The 14,132-nt window shown below is 30.5% G+C and overlaps 1 protein-coding gene across 1 annotated transcript; it reads right to left on the bottom strand.

Moving 5' to 3' along the window:
• Nucleotides 1–6,152: 6,152 nt before the first annotated feature.
• On the bottom strand, nucleotides 6,153–9,356 carry LOC139426517 (alpha-latrocrustotoxin-Lt1a-like). Its single transcript, XM_071185741.1, has one exon. The coding sequence runs from the start codon at nucleotides 9,354–9,356 to the stop codon at nucleotides 6,153–6,155; it is 3,204 nt and encodes a 1,067-aa protein (XP_071041842.1).
• Nucleotides 9,357–14,132: the final 4,776 nt, after the last annotated feature.

The following is a 14,132-nucleotide window of genomic DNA, read 5'->3' as shown; positions in this document are numbered from 1 at the left end:
GAGAAATGTATAATATACATCATTCATTCATTAAATTCAAAATTTTAAAATAATTACAATATTTTTGCAAAAAAGAAATTACATGCACAATTTATTTATGCATTCTAAAAAATTTCTTCTTCAAATAAATAGATCAACTTAAAAATTGTTTGAAGACTAAACTAATATCGAAATACTCACATTTGCAAACTAAAATTAATTAAAATAAGTAATTAAGTTTGTATAAGTTTTGTCTTTTCCTTAAAAACTCAGCTGGAGTTTGATTTCAAAACATCTTTACTAGTGTCAAGAATAAAATATTAAGCTTAAAACTTTTTTCAATAAAATTTTAAAGTTTTTTTTTTTTTTTTGCAGAACATTGTTACAAATGAGACTAATATGGATTATCTATTTTACTAGATACTTTTTCTATTAAAGTTTAGCGCTATTTCGAAACAAAACATCATTATAATGAAAATAAATAGGTATAAGCTATTACACTAGATAATATTTTTAATAAAAAATCAAGTTAATTTTTTTACAAAACATTTTGATGAAATCAATAAGATTAATCGGCTTAATCCTAGTATAAGTTACATTGTGGATTTGGCAATGTTTGGGACGGCGATAAAGTTTGAAATCTGTAGTTGCAAATTTGGCGAGATTCGGTGGATTATTGCTTTTTAACCATTTTGGAATTTGTGGTAGGATTTTTGCGGTTGAGCTTGAGATTTTAAATTTGTAAGTTTAAAGATGAATTTATAAGTTTTTTTCAGGTATGTTTATGCATTTGCTATTTTAAATTTACGATTTTCTATGCTTTTGCCTCCGCCAATCGTAAAAACGTTATTTCGTCAATGGCAGCAGTTTAACAAAAAGCGTTATTGCGTCATTTTAGCGTAGGCGACATTTTTCAAAATCACGCAAAAGCGTGTTGCGTACACTAGGATTTTACCGAATAATCAATTGTACTAATACTTTCTTCAAGAAAAATATTTAGCAATGTTTTAATACCAAACCTTTTTCTTTACAAGAGAGAAAGAGTAGAGGCTAAACAATATCTCATATCTCAATATATTTATGCATTAAAGATTATGCAAATTCAACAATTGCAATTATTATTCAAGATTCATTTTTACATAACAGCAAATAAAATACCCATTATTTAAGTTTTGCTTTTACTTCAATGATAATGATATTGATACATTGCTTGTAAAAAGCGAAATTTATTGGTAGAAGGATTGTCCTTACAGCATTGAAAAAGTTAAAACATTTTTAATTACATTTTTTTTTTTACTACAAAAAAATAAATATGAATTTAACATGCAGCAAGGTCCAAATCAAATGTTTTTGCACACGCATAATTATCTTCAATGTTTTGCTATGAAAAAGATATTTATCGTAAAATTGATATGCCATGCTATAAATGATATGTCATTTATAAATTTAAAATTTTTCCTTCTATAATTTCATAATCAGTATTAAAAAGAATAATGATTTCAAAATTTTTTAATATAAATCACATACAATAAAAAATAGGTATATAAATCAAAACTTTTGAAAAAGTAATAGCTTTTAATAAATGATTTTACCTCAGAAAAAAAACATTTAAAACATTGTTAAAATCAATTCAATGAAGTATAAATCAATGAAATATAAGGCAAGGAAGTATAAATGAAGTATAACAAAAAATATATATTTCTAGTAAATATTAGACGAAACATTTTAGACAAATTATAGCTTTTAATAAATTATTTTACCTCAGATAAAATATAAAAACGTTGAAAATATAATAATATACAGTTTATAGATAGTTTAGAATGTTAGTATATTAATTTTCACAAAGTTGTTGTACTTTATAACAATGTATAAAAACACTTTCATATTTCGACCTTTTATACATCAGCTAGTGAGATCACATTTTTACTGGACATAAATATTAACATAAAATTACAGGTTTTCTGGTAGTAATAGATAAAATTTATCACCATATTATCACAGAATAGAATTAATTATCAATCGACATTTCGACTAATTTTTGACTAGCTAGATTTCTCAAATTACTTCTGGAGATCCGTTGCCAAAGACAACCCAAATTTTCTAGCTTCCCACAAGTATTAAGGGGAGTCTGTAGGGAGCATATATCAATAAAGCTAAATCTGACCTTTTTCGATGTACCTTTTACTAAGAAACTATGATATCGCTTTGAAATTTTATGGGAATATTTGTGATTATATCAGTTGTATGCTGTTGCAGTGTTAACAGGAATACTTTCTGAGATGTTAAAGATTTTCGATGATCTCTGTTTATAATTTTTTTTAAAAAACAATTCCGTCAAAAATATGTATTAACAATTATCGCAGTGCTAACATGTATAGGTAAATATTTTGTGAAAAAAAAAAAACAATTTCTTGTTTAGATGCTGAGAAAAGGTAAATCGAAAAATGGCAGTTTTAAAATTATTGGTATATGTTCTATCAACTCTTAGAAAAGCTTAATTTGTTTTCATTTTGGCAGCACTAAAATGTTTCATTGCACGATTATCAGATCCGAAATATTTATTTTTTTATTAAAATATCGGTGGAATAGAAGGCATAGTAAATTAAATGTATTAAATTAAAAAATCAAAATTGTAATGCATAAAATTTTCTAGAAAATTCTAGAAAAAATTTCCAAAAAATTTCTAGAAAATTCTAGAAAAATTTCCCGTTTAAATACTGAAAGTTGGTATGTAAACAATTTTATTTAAAATAGTGCAAGCAAAGTTTTTGCGATTTGATCACTAATCGAAATTTCGACAACTTCCCATATGCATACAAACAGACTGTCGATATCTGTAAAAAGAAAATAATAAATTTAAAAATTTCGCTTCTCATCTTTCTTGTATTTCTTGTTTCTTTCTTGTATTAGACATCTATCAAAGAATATGAATGTATGTATATATATTCTTCCTGTATATATTCTATCTTTGCTGCTATCACCACCGAAATCCCCTCACGTCTTTCAAATGTGAGGCGCCCTACGTTCTGCAATTTTGATCCAGCAAAAAAAAAAAAATGGGATTATTTTATTATTTTCGTTTTAGTTCACTAAAAATAGTTCTTAAAACCTTTATTTCAGTCTATTATTTTCTATTAAATTAAAAATTTTCTTTCTTTTTTTTCAAGTGCAATTTCATAGTACACATATAGTGCGGCTTTGAGGAAAACAGCTCCCGACAAAAAGTCTGGGGCTGTCTGCTGCTATGGTAACGAAAGCGGTAACATTTCTAATGGGGGTGTAATGAAGAAATGAAGGAGTCGGTTGGTCTACCAGATTGGCTGCTTTATCCGCCTCCAAGAGACCTCTTCAAATTAATATTTCAACAATCTTTTGCTTTCTCTCAGGGAGAAAAAATAATATAGGCTTTAAACGAAACCGTATTTTCATTTATACTTTTACTGGATATGCGTTAATTTATATGGAATTCACCTCTTATTTATTTATTGGAAATAATTTTTTTTAATGGTGGTTAAAACATTTTTGTAATCAACCTCTTTTGTCTCATGAAAAAACTTTTGAGATTATTTCTCTGTTTCGGTCAAAATTGTTTTCTCTGAAAAAGAAAAATATTTATCCTTCCTTTAATCGCTATATTCAAAAGGCATTTGATTTAGGTCTCTTATACGCAGTTTCTCTTTTTTCATGCGATTAATTTATTATTTGTTGTTACATACATAAAACTGGAATAAGCATTTCATAAACTGAATACATCATGTCATTTCATTCTTGTCTAAGACTTGACATAATTGGAAAATATGGCTCTACGGAAATGATGTTTAAAATCTATTAAATTTTATTACTATTCCAAAGATAAATAAAGAACTAAAATTTTATGTATGATTTTGATATCAAAACTTATTATTAAATTAACATTATTATATAATTATTAGTTTGCCGTTTGTTTTAACAAAAAGTAATTTCAAATCTGTATTTAATTTTTTGCATTATAATTTTTGTTTGTATAAAAAAGAATCTTATTTTCATACAGCTTCTTAATACAATTTATTAAATGATCAGATAAAGCATTTACACTTCATATAGAAAATTCATTAACATTATTTCTGACATTTTTTTATTTATGAAATTTTAAGGACTATAAAGCTTTAAAAAATATCTAACTAAGAAAAAGAAATCAAAATTTAAAATAAATTTAAAAATTAATTAAATTAATAAATTTAAAAGTTAAAAACTCGTTCAAAACATATTTACAAGAATAATGTCTTATGCGACTCGAAAAGCAACTTTTTGCTTCAAATATTTTGTTCTTATTTTAAATTTTATAATACTTCGTGATTCTTACTTTAACTTTTGTAATATCGTAGATTTAAAATAAATAAATAAATAAGTAAATAAAAAATAAACTTCTTAGTTATAATGTTTTAGTCTTTTTAAAAAATATTTAATTTTGCTAAAAAAACTAAGAATTTTGAAAAGTTAAAAAAAGAGTTAAAGAATTTTAAAAAAAAAATTAATGAAACAAAAATTAAAGCAAACAAGATAAAATTAACAACTATTAAAAGAAAAAAAAACTCTAAACAAGCGTAAAACTAACAACGATTAAATAGTTAACGATTAAAATAATCACGGAAAAAAAAATCTTTTAAAAACTAAGAAAGAAAGACGATTTCTCTAGGGCTGCCACTAATACTGCAGCAAAGATTCTCCAACTTGTGCCAAAGCCAAGATCATTACATAACTTGTCACTTTCACTCCACACCCCTGTTAGAAGTGACCTACCCTGGTAACTATAGTTCCCGCCAATACGCGAGACAGGTGTCTGGAGCTGTTCTCCTGAAAGCCGTACTATACATTACCAAAATAAATTCGAATATAATATTAAATTCTACTGCTCTGTATCTTATACAGGATAGTTCGACAAAACCGCCTTTAAAATATATTTTTAGAATCCTTGTTAAACATTTAAATAAAAAAGTATCAGACTGAGGATCGCAAAATAATATTCAAACCAGAAAAAAAAATAACGTAACAGATAACGAAATCTTATAACGATAATCTTATACAGATAACGACAGTACAGGAGGGCAAATGTAATAAACAACAAGAAAGGTTTCAGTGTTGGCTGAACCGGAGAGGAGTTATAAGACTATTATTAAAGTTATCTTCAAGTTTCAACATCCTATTAAACTTCTTTTGATGTTTATTACATCCACTGCTCTCTTCTGTAATTTTTCAGATTTCTGTTGTGTTTTTGATTTTTCCACGCTTAAATATTAATTTAAAGTGCCCAATATGTTGTTTCTTTTCGATTTTGATAAAAATTCTAAGAATACATATTAATGACGGTCTTTAAGGAACACCCTGTATGTACAAGATATTCATTACTAAGGCAAATTATCTTTCTATTTAAAAAAATTAACACTGTTATCAATTTTATGGTTTTATGACATCAAATTATCTAAAACAATAATTTTATGGGATAACTACTGGCGTTGCTATCTTATCAACTTATCACGAATTAGAGAAATCTTCTCTAATTCATCTATATGAAAGTGGCATTTTGTTCAAAAAGAATTTAATAAAAATATCGAAAAAATACTAGAAAATGTTCGAGGAATGATTTTAATTATTAATTCATAAACTTGAAATATTCACGTTATAAATTTTTTATTAAAATGATATCGATGTTTATATCGTTTCATTTGGCCACGAATCAAAACATTAGAGTACTTTGTCTGCAAATTCTTTCGTACAGTCAAATACAGTAAAGTCTCGATTATCCGTGGAATTGGGTGGCAAGTTTTTTTATCTTCAAGTTTGTAAAAGTATTAAGAAATCATAAGTATGCGATAAAGTTTTCTTTTTCTTTTTTCGAATTCTGGAAAATACGTTCAGCTTAAAAGATAGTCTCTCTCTCTCTCTCTCAATCAAATATATAATATATTATTTGTTAATTATCTTTATAACTTAGCACAACGTTGCCTAATATAGTGCTACCCCATACGAAAAGTGAATAAGGAACAAATATATTTCACACATTTAAATATTTTTAAAGTTAAATACCAACACCGAAGAAATTAGCGAATTGTAAACAGGTAAACGAAGTAATTTTCAAAGTTTAACTTAATTCCTTATAAGATAAGAAACACCTGTTTGTCATACGTCGACCACATTCAAAACTTCTCCTGAAAGCAGGAGTGTTTGATTAAGCTTTGAAGCTTTTGATCAATATTCATATTGGAAATAATCATTTTTGGATAGTTCGATAAAATAACTTCCAAAACTTCTCCAACTCCTTCAGGTTTTAAAGATGAGAACTCGTTTATGTAAGAACACAATGTATCCAGAAATTTCTTATCGTTACCGCTCTGTATGGCTTTGCGTACATTAGAGTAAAGATCGAATGAATCTAAACTTTCCGAACGCTTCATAGAACCTATTTCATTTAAAACTTTATCCAGCTTCTCAGTTATTTCTAAAGCCTGAACTCTTGCTTCGAACGGAGAGTTTCCGTATCTCCAATTGGGAACATACTTTTCATTTGTGAATTTGCGAACGAGCAAATCCAACAATAGCAGAGCACCACTAACATCAACATGATCAAAAGTTTTGAAATCTTTCATTTCCATCTCTTCATTCAGTTTGAAAGAATTAGTTAAAGTTTTAGCTTCATTGTTTGCGTAATAATCACGAGGAGAATCTCTAATAAATTTCCTAAATTCTTCCCCCTTTACCTCAGGCTTAGCTCCTTGAGTGTATTTATCAAAATGATGGTGTTTATCAAAACCGTCAGGGTGCGCTCCGAAATATTTGCTAGAATCTTCCTCGAATTCAATTTTATACCATCTTTCTCTATCACAGCGACCTTCATCTACCAAATAATCAAACATAAACTTTTGTTCATCTGCTAATTCGCATGCTGTTACATCTACCTCTTTGATACTTGTGCCATTTGGCAATTTTTGAAACTCTGTTCTCTCCCATGATACTATGTCCCGAACAGTGTCTTCTTTTTTGTTAATGATCGCAATGGCAAGAGGTGTATAACCTTCAGCAGTCTTCTTATAAGTTTTAGCTCCCGCTGCAGCCAGATGATCAACTGATTTATCATCACCACTCTGAGCTGCTAAATGCAATGGCGTCTGCTGTTGTGCATCTGGTTCATCCACCGAAATCTTTCCCTTTGTTTGCACCCAACCCACCAAACCATCTACTAACCTTTCATGCTTAAAGTAGACAGCAAAATGAAGAGGAGTCCATTTTTTGTCGGTGGCGGGAGAATTTAGATTATCCATACCATAAGCAACGAATCCGCCAACTATATCTTCATATCCATACATCGCTGCATAGTGAATCGGAGCCATGCCGTTTTTATCTTTCGCGTATAAATCAATCCCATTTCTCGCCATCAAGTGGCGCGAATTTTCCCCAGAATTTAAAGAGACAGCTATATGCAAAGCCGTTAGTCCTAAAGAATCTTTAACGTTCACGTCTACCTTATTATTTTTTATTAATAGATGCGCAATGTTTGTGCTCAATGAATTATCAGAAACAGCGACATGCAAAGGTGTTTTTCCAGATCTTTCTACCTCGTTAGGTTTGATTTTGTTACTCGACAACAAATGTTCTACGCTTTTTTCGGACTGGAAACGAACTGCCAAATGCAAGGGTGTTACATTATCCTCGTTCGTTTTGGCGTTGACGTCTGCGCCCTGTTTTACAAGCTCGTTCACGAAATCGGATCTGTTGTTTTCAATAGCTATGTGCAAAGGAGTGTAACCTTTCGAATCTTTCTGGTTAAGGACTTTACGATCGACTTCTAAAATTCGTTTCAGCATATTCACCCTTCCTGTTGCAGCTGCTGCATGAATCACACCTCTTCCGCTTGCAAAAACAGCTGAAACGCTCGCACCCAGATTTAAAAGTTTATTCATATTCTGCATTATACTATTATCGTTGTAGGATTTCTTAAACGCTAAATCATATAAATCTCTGTCAATGTCTCTAAACTTATTTTGAGAGCCAGATATAATACGAATCATTTCTGGCTTGTTGCCAGTAAACATTCTAAAAACGAGCCTGTTTTTGTCATTAGAATTTTTAATTACTATCTCTGGGTTAGCAATGTCTAACACATCCTCATGTGTCCATTTGCTGATTCTGGAATATTTGCCATCTTTCTCGTATTGTGTTGCGTAGCTAACTTTTGTTCCTCTCTTCCAATCTAAAAAGTCCGTTTTGCTCAATTTATTTCCGGAATATGTATCAAAAAGAACATCAATTTCTTTCGGTGGCACGTCTTCGATTATTTGCGAACTCATCTTCTCAATATTTTGCTTTACAACTTTCAAGTTATTTGTTTTATTTACAATATCGTCGTACAAATCTTTTTTAGCGTCTTTAATGTTGTGTTTTTGCTGAACTTCCTCCAAAATCTGTATAACTTTATTTAGTAAACCAACGTTTGAATCTATTAAAGATCGCTTAAACGTTGTGAAATAAAATATAAGGCGTTTCAGATATTCGTTAAACTTTGAAAGATCTTTTTCTTGATAATAATATTCCGAAACATAAGTATACTGATCTAAAAGAGAGAATACTATATTCGTATATGTAAGAGTGCCGAAATTGAGAGCAGTCAGAGCATTGTAAGCATTTTGATGGTTAATGTCGTTTGGAATTGCGTGTCTGTTACTAATAATTGAAAATAAAGCTTCGTACAATTTGCCCTCAGATTTAATGTAGTTAAATAAAAGATTGTCATTAATCTCTTGCTCAATAAAATTGACATATTCGTCTTTTGGTGCATTTCTCCGATTATTTTCACTAATTAAGAATGAATTATAAGCTAATTTTATGTCCGAAACTAATTTATTCACGTCTTGACGCTCGATGGAATCTAGAATACGCTCGAAACCTCGGTCCATCGCAACCCTCATCTTTTCAATTTCATTTAAAGTTTTACTGACAGTATCATAAACATCTTTTAGTATTTCAGTTTGCTGATCTAACTTCCGGATTATGACGTTTAAAGTTTTGTTTAATCTCAGCTCCAATTCTCTAAATGGTACATCACCGCAATCTCTTTCAATGGAAGCGGAACCTAGAACTCCTTTGCCAACTGCCGATCCAAACATGACACCTGACAGCACCATTCCCAACCCGGGCAGCGCTAGAATGCCCGCTACCCCTGCTGCAACACCGAAAAATCCAGTTATAGCATCTGACCAATTCATGCCTTCTTCTAATTTCTTGCATTCACGGGCAAGCCTCTCCAGATCAGTTTCTCTCCTAAAACGGGCCAGCATGTTTAAGTCACTGCCATCGACCATTTTTCCAAGATTCGATTTTCTCTCAAATCTCTTTAACATGTTCATGGTAGTAGATTTTTCTGCGATTAGTTTTTAACAAGTACCGTGCTGCGACAAAATTCTTAATTTCTATCGGAAGCCGTAATTTCAATAAAAATGTATACTTACTTCCTTTACCAAACCTAAAAAGCCGTATAAAGATCCTCCATAAAGGTTCAGCTTTACCCGTCATAATATCCATTATATATACTTCTTTCAACAGCCGCTGACAGTTGAGATTTCGTTTCTTCTTTGATAAGTTCCTTAAAACAGCTGTTTGATAAGAAAAATATTCTATGAATGTTAGATTTTGTTTTAAAAAAAATCACAAATTTTACTGACAATCGACGTTTCCGCAGCTGTTCGTAAGAAACTTTATTTCAATTTCTGACAAAATATCAAATCTGTTGCATCAACATGGAATATTCAATGGCATAACATGCATAATAGCATTCATATGACAACATTCAAGCACATCTGTTCAGTGAAACAGAATCGTTATCATTATTCTTGAATATTATTGATAAAAAGTACAGAGAATTATGTTACGCACTCAAATAAGAATTCCTTTTTGACATTCAGTTAACTTACATCCTCCTGAAACCAAGACTCAAATCTATTGAACATTTTGTACAATTTTATTATTTAAAAAATATTTTATGATTTTTTTTTCTGTTTGTATACTTTTATAAAGTTATTTTCTATCCAAAAGTATAACTGGTTTTACTCAAATTCTGAGAGACCTGTGCTTAGAGCTCGCTAAATGTTAAAAATAGTTTGTTTTTACATTGTTGGGAGGGTATTTTCCTTAAAAATGATCTGTTATTAACAAAAGTTGAAAGAAACATGAGCTTGAATTTACTAATATATCATAGTTTATTTATATTGCGTCTAATTTAAGAGTATTTTTGTAAATAAAAAATTGGTAAATTTGGTTTAAAGTTTCGATCGTGGGCCCTTGACAGTTGTGTGTGCCTACAGATCAAAATACTCTAGTTGGTTAAAATATTCAATTACAATGAAAAATTGTTCAAAAAAATCAGGAAATTGGATTCAAGAAAACTTTTGGGCAGTTTAATGGCAAATAAAATATCTTTTCTTTTTTTTTTAATCTAGAGAGTTCTGTCTCGTGACCAAAACGTGAAGAAACATTAAACAAAACATAAAACTATCCTAAAAACAGATTTTAAAAAATGATAAATATTAAAATTTATCATTTTTTAAGCAAAAACTAAAAATAATAATAAATTAATTAATTTTTTAAATAGCATTTATGGTAACTTCTTTTTCTTAGTAAAAGTCACATTTTCAGTCATCATTTAAATCTCAGATCTGAAGAAAATATAGCAAAAGGGATCTTATACCATTCACTCGTACACTATCTATAATTGGGTACTTGCTCTCCAAGAAAAAGACAACCAGCACCCACACACATGACCTATGACGTCAGCAGCTAATCTTTATCAGCAATATGGAGTATTAAAGTTGAGATTTGTTTCTTATGTTATGTTAATTAATATAACTTATAATGTTAATTAACGTTAAGTTAATTAAATATAGAGCATCGAATTTGCGCCATATAAATATAGCACATCGAATTTGTTGAAATATAATTCTTTCCAATTTTCTTCTTTTACTTGACTTAGATTTATTATTTGTTTGTGTATTTTATTGTAACTGTGATATTTGCTTTGTGTACCTGGCAACTTCGGTGCAGAATAAGTTTATTTATGTTCTACATGGAGTTTTGTGTTAAGTTTTTATGTAAATATATAGTGGTAGAATTGAAATCTTAGAGAAAGAATCTTCGTGAAAGAATAGAGAATGCATCGCTTAAGAGAACTGGTACTTGACAGGCTTGGTTTACTCTAAATAAAATGAGAAGAACAGTTGCTAACGTAAGCAAATGCAGCGTTTTAAAAGCCAATCAGGATCCAGATACCCACATTACGTCACTTACAGGTATCCCATTAGCAAAAATTTCCTGTTTGGTATTAGCTGACTTATAAAAAAAATTGTCCGCGACCTTAACAGTAACGAACCTTTTAACTTGTCCCCTCATTTTTGTACTGAGTATAAAAATTAAAGATAAAACTGATATGTGAACAATGGCGTTTTTAAATATCAAAAAGCTTTTACTACAAGCGATACAAAACTAATTAAACAGTGGGAAACTCTTTAGTCGATTATATAACTCATACTTCTGCACTTTTTTATCCCGCAAAGAGCAGTCCACATTTCTCAACAAAAACTAAGTCTCATATTTTTCTGTAATGGTTCACAATACTTCTTCACAGAAACTAGGCCTGAATTGGGTATAATATAGCCTACGTCACAGGTTGTGTTGTTCCTACTAAATTTAACCCATGAACAATATTAAGCTATAATTTTCCTTCAAGCCACAAATAAACAAACGAAGTGTTCGATCGTTTAAATAGCTGCTCGCCAGATTTTATTGCATTATAAAGAAAAGTTATTGAAACTAAATACAACTAAATAAACAACAACAACTAAAACAAATAACAACAACTACTAATAACAATAACTAAATAAACAACAACTAAATTCCATTCGTTTAGCATTGCGTCATATGTTGTTCCTACTAAATCGAAGTAGTTGTGTTTTTTTCATATTATACCCAATTCCTAAAAAGTTCCAAAAATGTCGTCTGCTTTTTTATAATCTGCGGAGCTGATTAAAGGCGTAGAAAAAAATTAAAGAAAAAGATTATAAAACTATATAAATTTCATTTGCAAAGTACTAAGAATGTATTTCGAAGATCGAGACCTTCCACTTCGAACGACATAATAATTATCAATTGAATACTTGCAAATCGTGAAGAAGAATGAGTGATTCGTCCCAACCATGATGTGATTTAAATCACACGCTTGGGCCAACTCACGTGGTTGTGTAGTAGTATATGGAAAAATAGGTAATAACATTACTTAAATGACGGTTGGTTCGGTTTGATCAATCATTTGAAAAAGATGATATTGACTTAGAAATCTCATGTCTTTATTTTTGTTTTTTTATGCCACACAAACACTCAAAATCGTTAAATAAATTATTAAATGATGTTCAAACGTCATATTTTAAATAAATATTCACTCGATAGATTCAGGTTTCAATCAAAAATCTTATATTTAAATCATAGTTAGAACTGTACAATTCAAGTAACCCTGAAAAATTATTTGCGTTTATTTTATTGAAAAGAGACAAAAACAAGCATTCAGAAAAAAAATTCTGTCAACTTAAGATAGCTCATATACTACATATATAAGTAAATAAATGCAATAAATCATAAATGAATGAGTATTTACCTCACATAAGTGAACTCCATTTCCAGGCTGCCAGTTATATCTTTTCTCCCGCAGTAGACTGATCGTTAAGACACGGTTCCCAGCAGATCACCGAAGTCAAGCATCACTGGCTGCGGTCAGTGTGCGGGTGGGTGACCACTTGGATCAGTCTGCGTAGGGACCGATGGTGTGCGGTATTGGTCCTTGTTAAACTGTTCTACCGTAAAGTGCTCGACTTCGCGTGCAGGTCGTCGGGCTACAGAAGTGGGGGTGCCATCTTCTCTGCAGAGGATCAAAATAGTGATGGTATGTCTTCGGATCATCCTCATGGATGTTTCCCAGACCGTTGCCAATAACCCATAGTGCAGCTCTAGTGCTACGCAAATGAACTACAAGTTATATTTGTTGCAATTTATTACGTATTTCTTCTTTCTTTTGAGATGTGAAAGAAATATTACATTAGAAAACCCTTTTTTCGAACTGTTTGTCCAATTTATAGCTGCACAATTATCCATATCAATAATTTTAAATATCTAAATAGGTTGGAAACTCTCACGCTAATGTTAACACTACGTAACTAGCGGACTCGTTTGCTCCGTAAATGCGGACAGTTCAGCCTTAATAGAAGATGCCATTTTTTTTTTGACGCCATTGGTTTTATGAAAATGAATAGAATTAAATCAAAATATTTAAAAAGTTCGCGTAACATAAATTTAAAGAAATTACTTGATTAATATAAGGAAATTTTTGACAATAAGCGAGGTAAAATAAATAACTATGAAGTAGAATTAAAATGAAAGCCTAATGATGCACCAGTTTACCACCGAGATACGATTCGCGTTACAAAATCGCGTGAAAAAGGAGGGTATCAATGAAGAAAATAAGGAAATTTTTGACAATAAATTAATTGAAATAGGTCACTGATGAAAGCGAATGGATCTATCAGATTTTGTGCGACTACTCGGTAACTCTTAATACTAATTTATAAGTACCGCAACATACTTTCCCTACACTTGAGGAAATATTTTTGTTCTAAAACGGGGGTAAGAAATTTCCTAAAATAGACTTTTGTCACGCTTATTTATAAATTAAGGTTCATCCAGATAGCTTAAAATTGCTAACAATAAATACGCTCAAAAGATTGTATGTATGTAAATTACTGATATACGGATTAAACTCAGCTCCCGCTATTTGGTAACACTATGCAGAAGCGTTATTTCAAGGTATGGAATGAGTAAAAAATTTTATGGATGTTAGTAGAATAATGGGTATCTATAAAGAATCGCATTTAGTTGTAGTTCATTTACGTCGCACTAGATCTGCACAATGGGCTATTGGCGACGGTCTGAGAAACATCCCTGANATACTTCCGAATATCATTACCGCGGTATCAAAGAAATACCGGTAAATGACGGTAATACGGTATATTGCCCAGGCCTAGTGGTCACCCACCCGCACACTGACCGTAGCCAGTGATGCTTGACTTCGGTGATCTGCTGGGAAC

Source organism: Parasteatoda tepidariorum, chromosome 9, assembly GCF_043381705.1.
Source record: "Parasteatoda tepidariorum isolate YZ-2023 chromosome 9, CAS_Ptep_4.0, whole genome shotgun sequence".
NCBI classification, from domain to species: Eukaryota; Metazoa; Arthropoda; class Arachnida; order Araneae; family Theridiidae; genus Parasteatoda; species Parasteatoda tepidariorum.
Note: the sequence above shows the minus strand (reverse complement) of the source record. Positions and strands in the feature narration are given on the sequence as shown.

Excerpts from the sequence above, each read along its gene's own strand:
- LOC139426517 (XM_071185741.1), bottom strand. The coding sequence starts at position 9,356 with ATGAACATGTTAAAGAGATTTGAGAGAAAATCGAATCTTGGAAAAATG.